Source organism: Protopterus annectens, chromosome 5.part0 (assembly GCF_019279795.1).
Source record: "Protopterus annectens isolate FY-2018-M chromosome 5.part0, PAN1.0, whole genome shotgun sequence".
Taxonomy (NCBI): Eukaryota; Metazoa; Chordata; order Ceratodontiformes; family Protopteridae; genus Protopterus; species Protopterus annectens.
Window position 1 is genome coordinate 226425518 of NC_056735.1, and position 21623 is coordinate 226447140.

The window sequence follows — 21623 nt, forward strand, 5'->3', positions numbered from 1 at the left end:
TCTGTGAACATCTAGCAAATGCAGACAATATTCGCCTTTGTTTGAAAATTTGGGAAAAAAATACTGGAAGTTGTATAGTCTGATTGATATTAGTGTCAGACACTACACCTTTGGTAAAAAGGAAGGACTTGTTCGTAGACACCCTGTCCTTATGAAAGATTAGGTAAGGAGGCTTGCATGATAAGGCCTGCAACTCAGATATTCTTAATGCAGAAGTAATAGCAACCAAAAATGAGGTTTTCCAGGATAAACACTTCAAATTGCAATTTGCGGATGGTTCAAATGGGGGATTAATTAGCACCAGATTCAAGTCCCAAGCACTAGACAGCTCCTTGTATGGAGGTCTCAGCAATAAGGTTCCTTTCAGAAAGGCTTTACAAAGTTTGTGCAACATTAGAGCTGTACCACTTAGACCATTATGAAAATTTGAAATTGCAGCTAGATGAACCCCTATAGTTGAGGATGCCCGCGCATTGAAAAGTGATGCTAAAAATTCCAAGACCTTATGAAATGGTGGAGAATATGGATCGAGATTATTGTCTGTAGCCCATTTTGAACATTTTTGCCACTTGCTGCTGTACAATCGTCTAGTTGAAGGTTTGTGGGAGGCTAGAACAATTCATTGAACTGCAGCAGAAAGGCTGGTATGTCTGGCAATCATTGGAACTGGATAAGCCACGCAGTAAGCTTGAGATTTTGAAGATTCGGATGAATAAGTCCCTCTGGATGGGACAACAGATCTAGAGCTGGGTCCAGTGTCCAAGGTTTTTGAATTAAGTGAGGCCACAGAAAGGGCAAACAAATCTGTCGAACCCAGAATGGAGCAATGAGAATTATCCTGTTCTTTGACCTATTGGCTTTCTTCTGAAACTGGGAAATGAGAGGAATCGGGGGAAAAGCATACAGTAGACTGGCGGCCAATCGTGAAGGAGAGCATCTCTCGGTGACACCCCGGAGGGGGAATCAGGGAAAAGTAGCTGCTGCACTTGTTGTTCAGGTGGGATGCAAAGAGATTGCAGCATGGCTGGCCCCATCGACGGAATATTCTTTCTCCATGAAAGGATTGAGACCACTCGTGAGGCATCAGGATGCTCCTGCTCAATTTGTCTGTGATAATGTTGGAGATCCCCAGAATATGCATTGCAATTACAAAGCAGCCGGATGAAATTGCCCATTACCATACTCTGAGTGCTGCTTGACAAAGAGGGTAATATCTGGTTCCCCCCTTGTTTGTTGATGTACCAAACCACTGACATGTCTGTTTGGATCGCAATTGTTCCTGAGGGCAGGGTTCCTTGCAATGCTTGCAACACCAGAAACATTGCACTCATCTCTAGAACACTGATGTGTAAATTGGCCTCTAACTAGCATCAAGTGCCTTGGACTGTCCTTTCCAGATAATGCCCCCTCACCCTATTTGAGATGCGTCTATGGTCACTATGGTTTGGAGGTGAGGAGGGACAAAGGTTTGGCGCGATAGAATGTCACTGGAATGGAGCCACCAACTCAGGTCATTTTTGCATAAACTGGTCATCCCAACTTGATGGGACATTGGTTGTCTCAGTAATGACCATTGTGACGCCAAGAGCCATTGTAGAATTCGCATTTTAAACATCGCCAGGGGAACTAAAGTGATGATGGTGTCACAGATCATAGCATCTGTAATACCAGTCTCACAGTCACTGTTCTGTTGTGAATAATCTGGCTGATGTGATTTTATTTTTTGAAGTCTTTCTTGGGGTAGACATGATACAGGTGCTTGTGTCCAACACCACTCCTATGAACTTCTAAATATTGTCTTGGCTCTAGATGGGAATTTTCATAGTTGACAGTGATCCCCCATGAGAAGCAAGTTTGAAGGATGCACTTCCTTGCTTGTAGCAGTAGATGCCTGGTGGCTGCAGTAATTAGCCAGGTGTCTAGGTATGGAAACACACCGAATCCTTGCAGTCTGAAGTGAGCTGTGACCACTGCTATGCATTTGAACACCCTGGGGTCTGTGGTGAGACCAAAGGGCATAGCTCTGAAGTAATGGCTGGCCTCCAGCCGGAAGCACAGACATCTTCTGGAGTGTTTGTTGAAATGACTTGTTCAAGACACTGAGATCCAAAATTAGTCTCCAGTTCTCAGTTTTCTTTGGCACTAAAAAGAATCTTCAGTAAACCGCGGATTCTATTTGATCTGGTGGGACTACCTGGATGGCTCTTTTGTCGAGAGATTTTAGAATTTTTAGAACTTCTGCATCTCTATGACTGGGTGGGATGTCTGGGATTCTCTTTGGTTGTTTGGGTTGTTTCGATAAGGAAATATTGTAACCTCTGGTTATAATCCTCTGCACCCAATTGTCTGTTGTTTTGGTTAGCCAGGCAAGGGGTGTAAAGAAAGTCGTCCCCTGACCGCCTCCCAAGGATGGCAATTGGGCCTCCATTCAGGAGCATTGATAGGAATTACCAGGGAAAGAATCCCTGAAATCCTGATTTTGCAGGCCACCTCTGCCTCTAGCAGTGTCTTCCATTATAACCCCCCCAACTCTGTCATGGATGGAGTCATTGCCACGAGTCCTGGAAAGGCTCTTGGGATTTTTTTGAACCATAGCTTGCAACTTCTCTGGTTCCTCGAGAAGGACTGTTGAGGAATGGAAAAAGGTAATGACCACGGCAGAAAGTGTCATTCCATCCTATTCACATCTGGCAAGGGTCTCTAACTTTGGGGCCAAAAAGGGATGTTCTGTCAAAGGGAGCATTGACGAAACAAGACTTAAATGGTTCCGCAAACTCACATAAGTGCATCAAGGCGCATCTCCACATGGCAACGCCAGAACCTGCTGCCCTAGACATCCCTTCAGCTGATTGCGCAATGAGCCTCTTGGACAAATTACATACTGAATCAAGGGTTGCCAGCTGGGAAGCTACTTTAGCCTGAACCCCCTCAGCTACTGCTCCTGTTAGAGAGGATGACAGCTCCTTTATCAGATCTCTTTGAAGCCTAGTAAAATGTGCCATGAAGCTCAAGGACCCAAGAGCAAAGATTAATGAAACGTATACGCACTTCCCGAATTTATCCATCGTCCTAGACTCGTTATTAGGAGGATGGATAATAGGGCTTTCATCAGCAAGTTCCTTTCTGGTGGCTGCTGCAATCACCATGGCATCGACCGGCACCCCTTTAGTCCAATGTTGATCAGCGGGAGCTGACAATATACGGTCTGGTCTCTTAGGGACTGGTGAGATGGAATCATGAATCTTCCAAGCCTGCTGCGCAATCAATGTAATTACATCATCAATGGGTGGAGAGAACCAAACAGTAGATGGTCAGGCAAGGAAAGCTTCTAGGTATACTGACTCCTCTCAAGGAAGGTTGTTGAGAAGCCTAGCCATCCCTCTGTTTCAGGATCTCTACAATGTCACTGAATGAGACATCTTCTGTGGGGGTGGACTTTGGGGAAACTTCTCCTTCCTTAAAGTCAGTATCTTCTGTGTAAGACACTTCAGGGGAGTCCAAGTGCCTCCTCTTGCACTTTTCTCTTCCAAGGCATCTCCTCAGTGGGACTGGCCAGAGAGGTGTCTGAAGAGGACATCGCCACCACAGTTGAATCCTGAGGTTTCTGTGCCCACTGTCCCAAGTCAGATGCTGGTGGCAGCTCTAGGCAAGGGAAAGGACGGGATGCTGTTCCGATGAGAGAGGAATCGACTGTGATCCCATAGTGGACAAGGCCCTCTCTATGGCTCAGAAAGCAGGCCCCCCTGTAGAGGAATGAAGCCTGGAATTGAAATAGACTCCTTCAAAACCATGGTCCCATCCCGTACTGAGGTAACTGTCCCAAAGGCCAGAGCCAGTGTCGAGCTTACATGTGCCAAAGCCCCCAAGAAGCATGGATGGCTTTGATAAGATTGGTGTCGATCCACGCCCCCCAGAAATGACAAAGAAGCTCAGATCCCAAGAGGTCTCCAGTTCTGACAGAATTGAAGAGCTCAGGGTAGTTACTGGTGCCAGAGGCAAGGCTCTTACTGGCTCTGATATAGTCGACACTGGGACTGTCGGAACCAGGAACTCCAAATGCTCAAGTGGAGTCAGAGGAGGAACAAGCATTGGGTTAGAGACATGTAAAGTTCCAGAGACAGAAGTGCTAGGAACCGAAGTGGCTAATCCCCTCGCTGCCAGGAGATGGTCCACTAGCATCAGAACATCAGACTCCGTGAGGCTCTTGGTGGAATGGATCTAATAGACCGATGGGGACCAGGGTTTATCCAAGAATGGGCTTGGCAGTCATTCTACAAAGGGGTCAGTTTTCGGGGAGTACCTTGTGCGAGGCAAATCCTTGAAAGAAATCTACTTCAGTTCCAAGATCGGTGGAACAGAGGAGGGTGAAACAGTCTGAATCGAGGAAGTAATAGGTGCTGGAATTGTCGATGTATAGACCGGCACTGATGATGGCATCTGCTTTCCATCCAGTTCTGCCGAAACTGGGGAAGACTTGGTCTTTTTAACAGGCAGTTCCAACCAGAGTGTTGGAACTGAGCGGCTCCTCTTCTTAGAACCCTCATGCCTGGAGGAAGAAGGATAAGTAACATCAGTTTTAAAAGTCACAGGTATGGCCTCACCAAAGCTAGATTTTTTTCAAGTCTTTCAAGAGTAACTTGTTTTTCCTCTCTATGAGGGCCCGGTGACTAAAGCCATGACAGATGGCACTGTCTTCTTGAAGGTGCACCGGGACCTCATGCCTGGAGGAAGAAGGGGAACAGTCTTAGAAGTCATAGATATAGCCTCACCATAGCCAGATTTTATCAAGTCTTTCAAGATTAACTTGTTTTTCCTTAGTATGAGGGCCCAGTGACTAAAGCCATGACACATGGCACTGTCTTCTTGAAGGTGCACTGGGCCCCAAGCAGTAAACACACAAGTCATGTCCATCAGAATTTGGCAGTTTACGGTCACACTTCTGGCATCTCTTGAAGCCTGAAAGTGCCTTTAGTCTTTTCAGCCATATTAAAAAAAAACACTCTCACACACACAGACAAAGAAGAGGAAGTGTTGGTTTTGTTTTGCCTTTTTTTTTTTTTTTTTGAAATGGTATGAGAAGATTACCGTAAAGGTAAGAAAAGGGAAGGAGAAATACCAACAATGGTAAACTGGTGAAACAATACAGCAGTAAAGTTAAGGGAAGAGGAGCTGGGTAAAGAATAAGATTTTAGGGAAACAACTACTCAGTTAAGAATTTGAAAAAAGAAAAAACACTTAATAAATTGCTAGCTTCAGAGCTGACAGGAGAGGAACACGTCTGGCACTTAAAGCAGTAAACAATGAGGTAATCTTGAGAGGAGCATTACGGGTAGAGCTAAGCTCGAGAGTTTTTGGAAGGAGCAAGCTGGAATAATGGCAGAGTCAGTTCCGAGACAGATATGGAACTGAACCCACAGCCAAGGATTAAGTGAAGATTAACATCAGATCATATTTTCTGGGAGTGTAATGAGATGGCTGACTTTAAAGATTCCCTGCAGACTGCTCTGTCAGAGACACTGGAGCAGCAAATTGGTATAACTAACAAAATTATTTTTTGAGCTATGATACAGAATAGGAATTGCCTAGACATAGTAAGGCCTTGCTGAGTCTAATTAAGCTGGCTGCTAAAAAAACAATTATTAGAAAATAGAAGGAAATCAAAGTCTAAGCCAACAGTGCTAGAAGTAGTGAATATAATAGATAAAACAACTGGAAATGGGATCCTTAGAAAAGGGTAGGAGCAAATTACATAGGAAAATGGAGTGGAAGAGTGTGTTGCATGGTTCTCCATGGACTTCTACAAAATGCCGACAGCACAGTAGTGTGTGTCTGTGAGTGCATTGTGGGAACAATACATATAGAGGAGGAATGAGGTTTAAAAGAAGACAGGATTTGAATGAGCTATGTAATGTTTGACAATGACTAGATAGATAAGTGACGTATAATGTTTGCAACTACAATTGTGTCAATGTGACTTGTAGAATGTTTGCATCTAGAATTGTATCGGGATGGTTTGTTTTCATTTATATAAATGTAAGATTGATTATGTTATATGTGATAATTTAATAAAGATGTTTCTTGTTTTAAAAAAAAGATGCAATTCTGGTTCAGGAGCATTTCTTTCCATATGCACTCCCACACACTACTATGCTGTCTGCATTTTGTAAAAGTCCATGGAGAACCATGCAACACACTCATCCACATCAAGGTCTGTTCCCAACCAATTAGAAAGCAAAGGCCATGAAAATCGCTTAATGCACAGCAGTGCATAACTTGGTCTCAAAAAGAGTACAATTTCATCTTATGCTGTATTATATTATACTGCAGGACATGAAAGTAGTAAACACAACAAAGATTGCAGGTACTCCACTAAAAATAAATGAAAAACAGTGCAACATAGTAGCATCAGAAGCTTGTTTCAAAGTAACATGGAAATTAATGCAAATACGTACTCTTCATAGCAACTCTTAAAAAGACATATTTGACATTAGGAAAATAGAACTGAGTACATGGGAAAACCAGAAATATTAAATTATGTTTTGCAAATTTTATGGTGTGTGATTTGCTAGCCATATGGATTACACCATACCCCAACATTAGCTTTTCACCTTACAAATCTTACATCAGTTTCCACAGAGGATCCAGTGCTTCCTGCTAGAACAGCATGTGGTTGTTGTTGTTGTTTGTCTTTCGGCTTTTTCCCGGTAAGGGGTTGCCACAGCGGAACTCCAGTCCGCTAATGACTGGCAGTAGAGTTTTACAAAATGCAGAGGTGCCAGCTCGACGCCCAACCTTCAACGAAGGCATGCCCATTTACGCACGTATGTCTTTCGAACGCTACCCAACCGCGGGGAGGACATGCAGACTCCACACAGAAGGCACTCCCAAGCCAAGCCGAGAATCGAATGGGAGAACCTCTTGCTGTGAGGTAACAATGCTACCGCCGTACCACTACGGCATCCCTAGAACAGCATGTGGTACATAACAAAAACATGCATATTAAAGTGTACTACTCATGTATTAAAGGATAAGCAACAAACCCTTGAAGCTAAGCACAATCTCTTTGTGATACACAATACCAGATTATATAGTTTTTGATGCAAAAATTATGTTTATTTTTTTATTTTTTTCTATTGATAAGGACTGGCCCCAGAAAATTCTTTAGGAGCTGAAAACTCCGTCCATGACATGAAAGACTAAACCCACAAAACCTGACTGAATGACAATGTACAGGCTAGCAAACTTCCATGCTAAATGGATTAACTTTTAGTTATGTACTTACCATAACTTCGGATGTATGGGATCCATCTTGCCTACATTCATGACAGATGGGTTCGGAGCCGATCCATCGGCTCCGACTCGGCAACTAATACACTAGCACGAAGTCTCTCATTGGCTGGGCTACTCCCTATCCCAGGATGCACTACACCTGCTTCCCCAGATCTTGTTTGTTCGCTTTCATACACCCATGCAAACACAGAAAAAACTAGTAGTCACTATAACCAACTAAAGTTTTTCAAGAAAGAACGCCAAGAAAAAGTGACTACAGCTCCTCTAAATCCAAATGGAAGGGGAAGGAGGGTGGGTACTTATGAATGTGCGAGATGGATCCCATACATCCGAAGTTATGGTAAGTACATAACTAAAAGATGTAATGGGATCCTATCTCGCCTACATTCATGACAGATGGGACAGCGTCCTAGCACCTACAACCCGGGTGGCTCATTGGAACACGCTCCTGAGAACTGTGGAACCAAAGGAAGCTCTGCCTCGAGAAACCACATCCAATTTGTAATGAGAAATAAAAGTGTGCGGAGAAGTCCAGGTTGCCGCAGCACAAATATCATCTATTGATAACTTGGAGTGAAAAGCTACGAAGTAGCCATTGCCCTGGTAGAATGAGCCTTGATTGGAAAGGGAAGGTATTTATTAGCCTGTGAATAAATAAAATGATACAATCTTTAATCCATTTAGATATGGAGGCTTTTGTTACTGGTTGACCCAATTTGTTCAATGCGAAGGAAACAAACAATTGATTTGATTTCCGTTTGAGCGGTTCTATTCAAATAAAAACGTAGTTGTCTATGTACGTCCAATTGATGCAAAGTATATTCTGCGTTATTGGAGAATTCTGGGAAAAAGACAGGGAGTTCTATAGTTTGTTGCATACAGAAAGAGGAGGCCACTTTTGGTATAAATGCAGGGTTTAATTTCAATGAAACTCTATGCTTGTGAAAAATCAAATAGGGAGGATCAGAACAAAGAGCTTGAAGTTCTGAAACTCGCCTAGCAGATGTTATGGCTACTAAAAGGCCATTTTCCAAGACAGAAATTTTAAATCACAAGTAGCAGCTGGTTCGAAAGGACGGGCAGTTAGGGCAGCAAGAACCATATTCAAATCCCAAAAGGGGACAGGCTGAGATAAAGGAGGCCTAAGGAGCCAAGCCGCTTTAAGCAAAGCCTTAGAAAGTTTGTGTGTCATCAATGATGGTTCAAAGAAGCATGAAAATTAGAGATCGCTGCTAACTGAACCTTAATGGTAGAAACTGAAGAGCCCGACTGAAAAAGGGAGGCCAGAAAATTCAGAACCTCCGATACTGGTGCAGTGAGAGGATCTATACCACGTTCTTGAGCCCAGAAGGCAAACCTTTTCCATTTACTGGAATAAAGTTTGATGGTGGAAGGTTTATGAGAAGAAGACAGTATGTGGACCACGTCCGGCGAAAGAGCATTGTCTCGGACTAAGGATGGAAGTGGAGTAACCATGCTGCCAACTTCAAGGACCTGAGAGACGGATAACGCCGTCCTGACTGATGAGTCAACAGGTCTGGCACCGGATCCAGAAACCATGGACCTTCTATCGCATGCCTCTGTAGGAAGGGAAACCAAACTTGACGAGGCCAGTGCGGGGCAATCAAAATCATCTCGCTCTCCAAGTAAATGGCCTTCTGTATCACCCTCGGTAGGAGGGGGAACGGAGGGAAGGCGTAGAGAAGACCGGGGGGCCAAATGTGAGTCAGAGCGTCCCTGGGAATCTGTTCCTGAGAAGGAAACAGTGTGAAGAACTCTCTGCATTTCGTATTGTGAGGGCTGGCAAACAGGTCGCAGCAAGGAAGACCCCATTTGTCGAAGATCTTCGCAGCTATACTTTGTTTGAGGGACCATTCGTGGGGTAAAAGAATGGTCCTGCTTAATCTGTCCGCAATCACATTGGACTTCCCCGGTATGTGCGTTGCCATTAGAAAGCGGTTGGTAGCTACCGCCCAGTGCCAAAGTCTCATGGCTTCTCTGCATAGTGGGTAAGACCTGGTTCCACCTTGCTTGTTTATGTACCACACCACCGACATGTTGTCGGATAGGATAGTAATCGGGCCCTGTGGGAGAGCGTGATGGAGAGCTTGGAGTACCAATAGTACCGCTCTCATCTCCAGGACATTGATATGCAAATGCGTTTCCTGGATCTGCCATGTGCCTTGGACCGACCTGTCCAGGTAATGACCCCCCCACCCTACCTGGGAGGCATCCGTAGTCACAGTGGCAATGGGACGTTGAGGTATAAAGGGTCGCCCTGGTCGAGATTTGTTTGGAGTAGCCACTACTGTAGATCTCGACGTCACGTTTCCGAGATTATCATTAAGTGGTTCAAGTGAAGTTCCTGATAGGACCATTGAACCGACAGTAGCCATTGTAAAATTCGCATGTGAAGTCTGGCCAAGGGAACTAAAGTATGGTCGACGCCATCGAGCCCAACAGTTGTAGGATCCGATGGGCCGGGCTCTTTGTAGGGGAGACAGGATTTGACCTGATCTTGTAAGACCTGAATTCTTGCTGCCGGTAAATAGGCGCATTCTTTTGTGTCTAAGTCTGCGCCTATGAAAATAATACGCTGAGATGGCAGTAGTACAGATTTTTGCAAATTGAACGTGATCCCCAAGAAACGCCCAAGGTGAACGTGGCTCTGAGCGCTTGGAGTAGTAGATGCTCAGAGGTGGCAGTAAGGAGCCAGTCGTCTAGATAAGGAAACACCTGGAATCCCAGACTTCTCAGGTGAGCAGTTACCACTGCCAGACATTTGGTGAACACCCTGGGGCTGTGGTGAGACCAAAGGGCAGTGCTCGAATTGAAAATGACTGGCTCCGAGGCGGAAGCGTAAATGTCTCCTGGACTCTTGAGCTATGGGAATGTGATAGTAAGCGTCCTGGAGATCTATGGAGCACATCCATGCATCTCTTTCCAGCAAAGGTAGAATAGATTGAAGAGTGACCATTCGGAATTTGGACTTCTTTACGAAACGATTCAATGAACTGAGGTCCAAAATGGGCCTGAAGTCCCCTGTCTTTTTTGGTACCAAAAATAATTTTGAGTAAGTTTCTGATCCGATCTGGTCGATGGGGCAGGCTGGATGGCTCTTTTTTCTAGCAGCTTTGAAACCTCTAACGCTGCCTGATCCCGCTGACTGGGTGGTACGTCCGGGATTTCCCTTAAAGAAAGGGGGGGTTTGTTGAAGGGGATGATATATCCTCTGGTAATAATGCGAAGCACCCACCGATCGCTTGTTATGGATTCCCAAGCTTGTGGGTGCGCCGCAGCGATCCCCGACTGGCTCCGGAGTTGCACAGTCGGGCAACAACTCAGGAACGCTGGTTGTATGAAGAACCACGAAAGGAATCGCGGTCTCCAGAGTTACGGGGGCCTCTGCCACCTCTGGGGCGGCGTCTTCCAAACCCCCTGCCTCTGGAGGGGGAATCACTGGGTGGAGTAGAGAAAGACTTTTGGGATTTTTTAAACCACATTTTCCCTCCTCTCCCAGCCTTGGGATAAGGCCTGGAAGGAGCAGAAAAACGGGCCCCAACGGCAGTCAAAGTCTTGCCCTCCTGCTCGCACCGAGTTAGTGTGTCCTTCACCTTGGGTCCAAACAAAGATGACCCATCAAAGGGGGCGTCGGCGAAGGAAGACTTGAAGGCCTCCGTGAACGAACACAAGCGTAACCAGGCTTGCCTCCTGAGGGCAACGCCTGTTCCCGCTGCTCTACTCGCCCCTTCGGCCACATACGAAATGAGCCTCATGGACGAGTTAACAATAGAAAAGAGGGTAGTCATCTGTGCGCCAACAGTCGGGGCCAGCGTCTCGGGTAGATTACCAACAAGAGAGTCATTTAGCTCTTTGAGAAGATCCCTTTGGAGCCTCGTAAAATGACATAAGTAGTTCAGCGACCGTAAGGTAAAGGCCGCTGAGGACAGGGTACGCTTCCGCATCTATCCATACTCCTAGAATCCTTATTAGGAGGATGAATAGACGTCGAAGCCTCTGCCACGTCCTGCTGTGTGGCAGAAGCCACCACCAAAGCATCTACAGGCACACCCTTTGTGGGAAATTCTTTCTGGGGGGGGGCTGACAAAAATTTATTGGGCCTCGCAGGCACCGGTTCCACAGAATCAGGGTGTTCCCACACCCTTCGAGAAACCAAATCAAGGAGTTCATCGAAGGGTGGAGACACCCAGGAGGCGGAGGGCTGGGCCCCAAAGGCCTTGAGGAAGACTGACTCCTCAGCTGAAGGGGTTTTGGCTTGCCAGTCACCTCTCTGTCTCAGAATCTCCAAGATATCTGAGAAGGAGATATCATCCGAAGATGATTTGGGGACCCTTCTGCCATCGAGGTCAGTATCCGATGTAATAGACTCATCTTGGGAGTCTACGTGCTTCCTCTTACACAATTTCTTCCGTGGGGGTTCGTCCGAAGCAGTTTCGGACGGACCACCCGGAAGAAGGGAACCCCCGATGGGGGTATCCTCAGGCCCTGGGGCCCCGCTGCCGGGGGGCTGCAACACAACAGAGGCACCAGTCTCCAAATCTAGGGACGGTGAGGTAGAATCTAGTTGAACCAGCAAAGGCATGGCCAGTGCGCTCCTCATGGCCTCAAAGGCCGGACCTCCAGAATCCAAGGAGGTCACTGGTCTAGAGGCCACGATGGCACTGGGAATTCCAGCAGCCGATGCTCCGAGAGGAAGACTAGGCACCGAAGCACCTAATCCCAAAGTATTCCCCTCGGGCCCGGCTGAAGAGGTCGCAGTACCAAACCCTGAACCGGAGGACAGGGTAGGAAGCATAGTCGGAGCCGAAAGGCCTGTAAGGGGTCTCTGCTCCGACCGTATGGCTCCACATTGCTCCACCACCACCGGCTCCAACGGCTCAAGAGGTTGGAGGAGGAATCAAATGTGTTGGAGGGGGGATCGGCTCCGAAGCAAACTGTGCTGGAGCCGAGACCATTTTAGTAAACACTGGAGATTGGAAAAGCCTCTGTAAAACCCTATCCAGGTCCGAATCTGACAGTCTCGAGGATTTAGAGGAGGTAGACACTGAGAAGACTTTCCTCTCGGCTCCGAGAGAAGGGGCCGGCTCGAAACGGCTCCAATACTGTCGGCGCCGACTCCACCACAGCATGGACCACCGTTGGCACCGAAGGAGGCTTCTTCGAGCCGAGGGGAAGAGTCTGAGCTGCACACTTCCACCGACTCCGAAGCCATTGGAACCGATGGAGGTGATTCACCTCGATACTCCAACTTGCGGCTCCGAAGGCAATGGAGCCAAGTAGGAGGTACCGAGGCAGACTTCGACCCTCGGCCCGAAGTCAGTGGAGCCGAGGAAGAAGAGGTCAATTTAGTCTTTTTAGAAGTCGGCTCCGACGGACTTGTCGGTGCCGACGATCTTTTCTTTTTGGAAGCAACAGGAGGATTTAAGGCTTCCTCAAACGAAGGTTTTATAAGCCCTTTCAAAATCAACTTGTTCTTGCGTTCTTGAAGAACTCTAGCAGAGAAAGCATGACATACGCTACAAGTCTCTTGTAGATGTTTCGGCCCCAAACAATAAACGAGACTGAATGACTGTCTGTGATGGACATTTTATAACTGCACCGAGTGCATTTTTTAAAACCTGACTTGTGTTCCTTGGACATAGTACAGGCCCCAAACAAGTAAGACTTTACCACAATTAGTAAGCACTATCACAAAAATGCGCCAACTGACAAGCGCGAGACACACTGGCGCGAGTACTTAAGAAAAAGATTTTTCCTCACAAACAAACAGACAAAGCAAATCCAACGGCCCAAAGCCCTCTAATTTAAACGGGCTTGGCCCGAAAACAATTAACCACAAAAGGTAATAAAGTTAAATAGCACAAGGTAGGGCAAAGGCCCTCTAACTTAAACGGGCCTTGCCCGACTGAAAAAATAAAGTACCAGAAGACACTCAAACACTCAAAAGTAGCAAATAGTAAGGAATAACAAGGAATAGCTGTTAAAACAGCTGTTTGGTTAATATATGACAAAAAACCCCAAGGTCAAAGACCAATAAAGGTAAAAAGAACCACTTAGCTCCAGCCAAGTCGAGACCACGTCCAGCTTGTAAAGCGGCAAACGAGATCTGGGGAAGCAGGTGTAGTGCATCCTGGGATAGGGAGTAGCCCAGCCAATGAGAGACTTCGTGCTAGTGTATTAGTCGCCGAGTCGGAGCCGATGGATCGGCTCCGAACCCATCTGTCATGAATGTAGGCGAGATAGGATCCCATTACATCAGGAGTTTCTCGCTTTCAAGACAGTCTGTCAATTAGGTTTTGTGGGTGGAACACCTTCTGCTGAAAAACAATGTGTGGTGATGAGCAGTGAAACCACACTCCAGGTAAGAAACTGTTCTTCTTTTGTTTTCACTTATCCAGAATGATTTGCAGGTGCATGCAAATCATTGCCCAATGCATGAGATCACTTTGTCGTGGTGACTATACAGAAAAATTGAACAGACAGCAAAATTAAAATAAATTCACTAGAACCTTCATTTCTTCAAACTCATGTAAGTTTAATATGAGTACAACTTGAAGTGAAATTTACTGTAAAACAAAGATGCTTCAGAAAGTGAGCAATACATACACATTAAATTTTATGCAACCACAGCAAATACAACATAAAAATACTGCAACTGCACAACATATTCTTTTGTACTTACATGGACTGGCCAGTGAGTTTACCAGTGGGGTGCTACATAGCTGTAGGCAGGAGTTCCTTGAGGCCTGTATGTTGGCATGGAAACTGCATGTGGTCCAATTGAAGTGTGCTGTGGAGTGGTTAGCAGGGTACCTAAGCAAACAAATTAAAACAGCACATAATAGCAGGGTACCTAAGCAAACAAATTAAAACAGCACATAATAGCAGGGTACCTGAGCAAACAAATGAAAACAGCACATTACTTTAAGGGAAGAAGAAGAGTGCTGCAAACTATACTTCTGAAATGGTTTGGAAGGATCAACCCATCTACTACCTTGAGAAAAAATTACATGAATAAAAATGCTTGGAATAGACATAAAACAGTAAAGCTTCTCCCCAACAGTTCCTTCACAATTTCAAGTCTAGAAATACTTAAAAGGACAAAGGACTATACAAGTACAGATCTATGAGGGGTCTTCATGTAACCATGATTTCCATCTGAGTGCACACCAGTGGGCACCATCTACGCTTTTTTCCCTATTTTTATATTTTTTTCCCCTCACTGACATTAACCTTTCCTGCATTCCATCAGTTTTTTCACCCCTAGGGGCAAGAGCCAGACATTACAAGACAGGGTAATAGAGGTCAATGTCCACAATTTCTTATCTTTCACTTGGACAGCAAAATTCAGGTTAGGAGGATTGGAACAGTCTGTTGATCCCATAGAGATCATCTCCCATTCCTCCTAATGCCACTCACATAGTCAGCCAGTTTGCAGTAATGACTACCATTAAATGAGAAAAATGCATGCTACCAACACTTGCCTCCCTTGATTAAGCAATACAGCACTCATGTTACAACAGTCTGCTTGGCAATCATCTATCCCCCAATAGGCATAACTAATGCAGTCAGACCCCACTCCCCTGAAGGGGAAGTCAGTGTCAGACACACACTCCTTCCCTTCTCCATTCCATTCCCTCTAGCACCCATGCCATTTTGAAAACAGGTCATCTGGGTCTTAGGGCTTTATCCCTATTTGCCACAGGGCTAGGATGTCATCCACCCTTAACCTCCAAGACTTGCTCCATGATCCATGCCAACACTTTGATCAGTAATCATTTTTCTGTGGTACCATTTCAAATGTTCAGCCAAAGTCTATGAAAGACACCTCTTTAACCTTTCCCTAGTGCAATACTTTGGCTAGCTAGTCAAAGAGCTCTCAGATTTGCCTAAAATTTTACTGTGGTTATTTCCTACCTCAGTTGCTGTGCCTCAGCAAATTCTGTATTCTTAGCAATGCTTCCTCCAGCAGTGACTCCTTAAATTTCCTTAAAACCGAGTCAGACTGACAAGTCAGCTATTTCTTGGAATGAAGAGTCATCAGCCTGTTAGCTCCTTTCAAGGGAGAGGGGGGTAAAGCAGGGGCACAGCTGGTTTGTGAACCCTGATGATGACATCAGGGCCAAAATAAGAACCCTCTCTGCCGTAGGTGGCAGGCAAAGAGTGGCATGTCAACACATAAGTGGGGGCATTGCCCTTGGGGTAACAGCACACTTCTACTTGATTATGTCAGTAGGAGGCATGGCCTAAGAAGAAAAGCTCCAGTCTCCTCTGAGAATGACAGCACCACTCATGGGATGCCTGACACTTGCCTCCAAGAACAAGTGAAACCAAAACAGAGAAACAGAGCCCTCAGACCTGAAGGAACAAACTGGCCACATGAGCAGTAGGAGGCAAGCCGTTGGTTGAAAGGAGTGTCAGAGAAAAAAACAAAGCAAAAAATAATAATTCTTCAAATGAAAAATATATAATTATAGCCATGGTAAAGTGCAATAGATGCCTAAAACATTATAAGCACCCAAAAGAAAAAAAAAAAAAAAAAACTAAGAGGCTAGACAGTGAAAAAGGGTACAAGGTAAAGGAGTGAAGGAAGAGCATCCCTGGTACTGCAACAGTCACCTCCATGAAAACTTGACTTTACTTCAAGTACCTCTCACAAGTATGTATGTTGGAGAAGACTCTTGTAACAATAATAAATTGGGAGAACTGCCAGCACAACTATGCTGTATTATACCCAAGATCATGAATAGGTAATGACAGCATCGGCTGCGCTGCTGTCCTACCACATCCTGTCCAGCTTCTAGACTGGACACCTTGTCTGTGATGTTCTGTGGATGTGCAGACACATATCCAAGTAGCAGCTTTACAGTTATCGACAGAGGTAGGACACTGCCACAGGTATGGACAGTTCATCCTGTGGCTGATGATGATTCATTCACTGGAACACACTGCTTGCCCTATATAAATAAAACAAGTCACTGGCCCAGTTTGTCTGATGTCTTTGGTCTTATATGCATATCACTTCAGATGGCTATGGACATGTGAGCAAAAACTGGTCCATTTTTTGCCTACTGTGGAAAAAATTTGGACATTTGAAGAAACTATTATACAGACACTACCTTAGTTGTTAAGAATGAATCTGTCTTGATAGCCATCTTATTCAAATCAAATACTATACAGGTTCTTGCATATCAGTCTCTTACTCCACGATTAATTTGGATGAAGCAACTGCCAGCAGAATGCAAACTTTTCCAGAAAATAAATTTCAAGTTCACTGAACTTGCTGGCTTAAAAATGAGTAAGCCTAGTTTCTTGATCATAAAATTCAAATTCCAGAATAGGGCTTAGCAATACCTTGGGCTGGTCATAAATACAGGATAAATTTAGCCTTGATGGCTAAATCCGAGAAAATGTATAGAACAATGTGAATACATGCTGAGATATGGAAACGTACGCCTAACTGAACAGCACATGCCTGAATAGAGAAGACTTAGAAAATTTGAAATTTAGGAATTGTACAAGTCTTCACACTTCTCATTTATTAAGAAAATGGGCTGCCTAATACAAAACCTTCATTAATGTTTAGACATTTTTTTATAGACAGCTTACTAGCCTCTCTTAAAATAAAAATAACCTGCAAAGCAAATACAACACTTGGGATTATTAGCAAAAATGGGTGTAGCAAGGCCTACAGCATATTAGCCATGGCAGGCAAAGTACAATTGTATATACTTACCATAAATGTAAATGTTCAAGTATCTTCACTGTTGCAGTAATTACCAAATGGGTTATTTTTGTTGCATTAGCCCTTGGCCAGCCAGAATACCAGAGATTAACTCCCTCCTCCTGGGTTGGTGGATGCCCTGCACCTGACATCAGGACATCTGGGTATAGAGTGTATCAGCCAGTGCCATCTTACAAGCCTTTCTTGCCCCCACAAAAAGAAGGACCCCCCCCAAGAAAAGTTCCAGGCCTGGAGCCAAGGCACCCAAAGGTCGCTAGTGTGCAGCGGTAGGAAACCTTAAAGACCTAATGAGAAAGAGCGAGAGAAAGAGAGAGGGAGGGAAAAGGAAAAAGAAGGGGGGGGTGCCCACCCCAACTTTACAGCAAGGCACAGGGAATGGAGGGAGGGAAGACGGTAAGTACACACAGCAGTACTATGTTCACTACATTTCACTGTTGTAATTACCAAATGGGAGGATTCCCAAAGAAAGAGGAGGCTAGAAGGAAAGGTGATTTGAGCAGTGGCTAGGCCTGCCAGACTGCAAAAGCTAATCCAGTCCTGGATTTGGAGAAAATAAGATGATTATAATGTTTGGTGAAGGTACGGACAGAGGACCAAGTGGCAATCTCTAAAAATTTCCCTGGTGGGAACCCTCTGAGAAATGCCGTAGTGGTAGCAGCAGCCCTGGTGGAGCAGGATCTGATATATAGTGGAATTTGCTTTCCATGACGTTGGCAACAAAAAGCAATACAGCTGGAAATCCACATATAAATGGTTTGTTTGGTGACAGGTTTAATTTTGTTACTTGCGAAGGTTACAAAAAGTGGGTTGGACTTCTTCCTGTCCAGGTAATCTCCAAGTTGTCTGTGAACATCAAGTGAATGCAGGATATGTTCTCCTTTACTTGAAGATGAGGGAAGAAAGCGGGGAGATGAACTGATTGACAGAGTAAGTTCAGAAACCAACTTTGACACAAAAAAGGGATTAGTCCTGAGAGAAACTCTGTCCTGGAGAAAAATAAGGAAGGGTTCAGTGCACATGAGGGCTTGTAGCTCTGAAACCCATCTAGATGAAGTGATAGCCACTAAAAAGGCAGTTTTCAAGGAGAGAAATCTAATATCAGATATAGAAGCAGGTTTCAAATGGGGGTACAGTAATCTTTTCTAACACAAAACTGAAATCCCAAGGAGGAGAGGGAGCTCCTCTGACAAGTCTCAGGTGAATAATACCCTTAGTGAGCTGCTTCATAAGGGGTTGAGATAAAAATGGAGGTCTACACAGAGAGGTAGGCTGACACAGCTGAAGAGTGAATATTAATGAAGGAGTAAGAGAGGCCATATTTGAATAAATGTGAATGGTGGGTAAAAACATGGTTGGTCTCTGATGAACTTGGAGAGATATTCTGTTCCTGGCACCAAACTGAAAACCTTTTCCATTTTAAAATGCACAACTTACTTTACTAGGTTTTCTGGCTGCTTTGAAGATGTCTAGCATGTTCCTGTCCAAACAGAGGCCATGGTAAGCAGACACTGAAATAACCAAGCTGTCAACCTCAAGATAATGAGATTGGGGTGTATAATGGAACCCTTGTTTTGAGTAGGAAGGTTCACCTGCTCAAGAAGCAACAATGTTTTTCCCTGCTCAGGCTGTGTAGAAGAGGGAACCAACGTTGTCTCTGCCAAAAAGGTGCTATGAGTATCACTCTTGGCCCTTCCTCCTTGACTTTCAGCAATATCCTGGGGATGACAGGAATGTAAGGGAATGCATAAAGAAACAGACCTGTCCAGAGAAAGGAGAAGGCATCAGTTCTCCAGGCCTTGGAGTGTTTGGCTATTGACCAGAATTTTTAGAGTGGACTGTTTTCGTCTGAAACAAAAAGGTCTATTTCTGGCACACATCAAGAAAGGCATACAAGACTGAATGCATTCCTGTTCAGGGTCCTATCATGAGGGTTCACTTCTGAACTGCTGAGGTGGTCTGCTAGAGAACTGTTTTCCCACAGCAGGTACTGGACTTGAAGATGTACACCCAAGGCTTGAGCTGTGTCCAGTAAGGAAACGGTCAGGTGGCACAAAAGACAGAAATGAGCGCCTCCCCCGCACACGTGTTTATATGTAGCATCAATGTGGTACTGTCGGTCTTATCAGTAGAGTCTCTGGTTGAGTCCCTGGTTCACATGGTTCCTTGAAGGCTGGGATGCCCTTGACAGCAGCCATGATTGCTTTTAGATTTATGTGATTTTTTTTTTTTAAAAACTTAGTTCCAATTTCCTCTGAGCTTGCAGGCCACTGCAATGTGCTCTTCAAGCCAGGTGGCATATGTGGTCAGGATCTGATTTGGGTGAGGAACCATGAATGGTACCACTAGATTTTGATTGTATGCAGAGCTCCACCACTGGAGTTCCCTTTTCAGACAGGACAGGAATGGAATTTTTTGATTGAGAGATTGGCTGTGTTGATTATAAACATCTTTAAATACCATTGGATCTTTCTCATATGATGCCTGGCAAGTAGGATTATTAGGATACATGAGGCCATGTTTCTCAGACATCGGAGTACCTCCCATGCTGGAAATGCTTTGAGGGGAGGAAGAAATTTTCCTCTGGCAGAAAAGCTCCTTGAAGGTCTGTGGCCAGCAAGGCCCCCGGAAAGACTAACTTTCAGGAAGTAGAGAGACTGGATTTCTTTATGTTTAGGGTATAGCCTAGGGAATAAAATGGTCATATTTGTAGTAGGGTGGAAAGAAGCTTCTCCACAGAAACTCCTTGGATAAGGAAGCTATCTAGGTAAGGATAGATCTGAATACCCTTGGTCCTCCAGTGGTCTATTACTGGAGCCAGGCATTTGGCAAATATTCCAAGCACAGCAGATAAATCAAAAGGCAGAGCAGAGAATTGATGATGATTTCCACCTGCTTTGAAACGCTGGGAGACTGCAACAGGAATATGGAGGTAAGCATCTTTTACACCCAAGGTGATTATGTATGCCCAAGGTGTATGCATGGGCAAGAAGTAGTGCAAGCATTCTGAATTTTGGAAGCAGGAGAAATCTGAAATTTGTTTAGTCTTGACAAGTCTAGGATTGCAGTTGACACAGAGGATTAAAGAGCTGTTAACAAGCTGTTCTTGTGGTTCAGAGTTTGACTCCCTCAACCTCCACTGCTCTGAGCAAGTCACTTAACCAGACTGTGCTCCTGATCCAAGTCTGAAAAAGGTCTATGGAGATCAGTGCTTTACCCTGGAAAACAAGTACAAATAATGGGTCTCCAAGTTCCCTCTTTTCTTGGAACCAGGAAAAGCCTCGAGTAATACCAACTTCCCTTGCTTAGAAGGGTACATCTTTTAAGGAGCCTTGCAGTAAAAGCAGACCTAACTGAATCAAAGATAATTTGGAGGGACAGCAGGAATGTTAGCAGGCTTTGGGTAAGACGTGAAAGCCAGTCTGTAATCTGCTTTGTTGATGCTTAGCAACAGTTTGTCTTGGGTAATCTTGGTTAGTTCAATGAAAAGACAAAGGGAACCTTCCTCCAAGCTTTGAAGAAAGTGGGAAGTTTGGAATTAGGAGGAAGGGTGAGGTTGGTGTGGGACTTGTGGGGGGACAGACAGGGGGCTGGCTGAGTCATGGTTGCTCCCTGCTGGGCTGTGATCTACTAGGCTTAGAGGTAGGTATTGATTACCATCTTATGTTCCCTTGGTGTTCAGTCCCTTCTGACCCTTTTTCCTCTTTGCCTGTGCTGAGGAGGAAAGGACCAGGACCTTCATGGGATAGTTTTCTACTAAACCTACGTGTCTGAACCTGCAGAAAAGTTACTGAGAGTCTGCACAGACTTAACTCTCTTCTCTAGTTTTTCAGAAAAAAAAAACTCAAGCTTTGAGTCCAAACAAGAAGTCTTTGTCTAGATCATCATCTAGAATCTGATATTTATATGGTCTAGGATGGATTGTTCCCTTAATGGAATGTCAGCGGATAACAGACCCTAAGGCACCTGCCCAACTGGATGCTTCTAGAACATAGTAGCCACAATACAAGGAATGCTTTGCAACTTGAGAGATAGAACTGCAGATGTCCATCAATTCCTTGGAGAGGGCTTTCTCTTGTTTCTCCTCCAGATTTTCTTTCATATGGCCCAACAGAGTTTCCTGGTATTTAGCCATATGGAACTGGCAACTAAGAGATCTCATAGCGAAGGTGGCAGAATTATGAACTTTTTTGCTAAACAGATCCATCATTCTCCCCTCCTTATCATTTGCAATGGGTTCCTGGAAGTGCTATCTTTAGCCCCCTTAGGACTCTGAGTCACCTCTTCAAGATCAGCAGTAGGATTCCTAGAAAGAAGTTTGTGGGAATCTAGGACCCTACAGAAACTATCTGGCTTCCTAGGATCAGGTGGTTGGGAGTCAGGTTGCAGGGATGAGTCCAAAATAACATTGTCACTACTTCCAGAACCGGAGAAATGGCCATAGGTTTGTGATCAGAGAGCTTCAAAAATTCTCTAACCTTCTTCTTGGACTGAGGGTAATCCTGAGCTTCCCCATGGAAGTGCTCCCTCATTTTATGGAGAATCTCCCCAAAGGTGAAGTCCTCAGATG

The 21623-nt window shown here is 44.8% G+C and overlaps 1 protein-coding gene across 2 annotated transcripts in view; it reads right to left on the reverse strand.

The window, feature by feature from the left end:
* The window catches only part of FAM168A (family with sequence similarity 168 member A), a 2303849-nt gene that overhangs the window by 83541 nt on the left and 2198685 nt on the right, over window positions 1–21623 (reverse strand). For both annotated transcript variants that reach the window (XM_044072210.1, XM_044072209.1), the window contains one exon: window positions 13994–14124. In XM_044072210.1, coding sequence (XP_043928145.1) covers window positions 14012–14124 — 113 coding nt within the window. In that variant the 3' untranslated portion in view covers window positions 13994–14011. The remainder of the gene's footprint in view (window positions 1–13993; window positions 14125–21623) is intronic.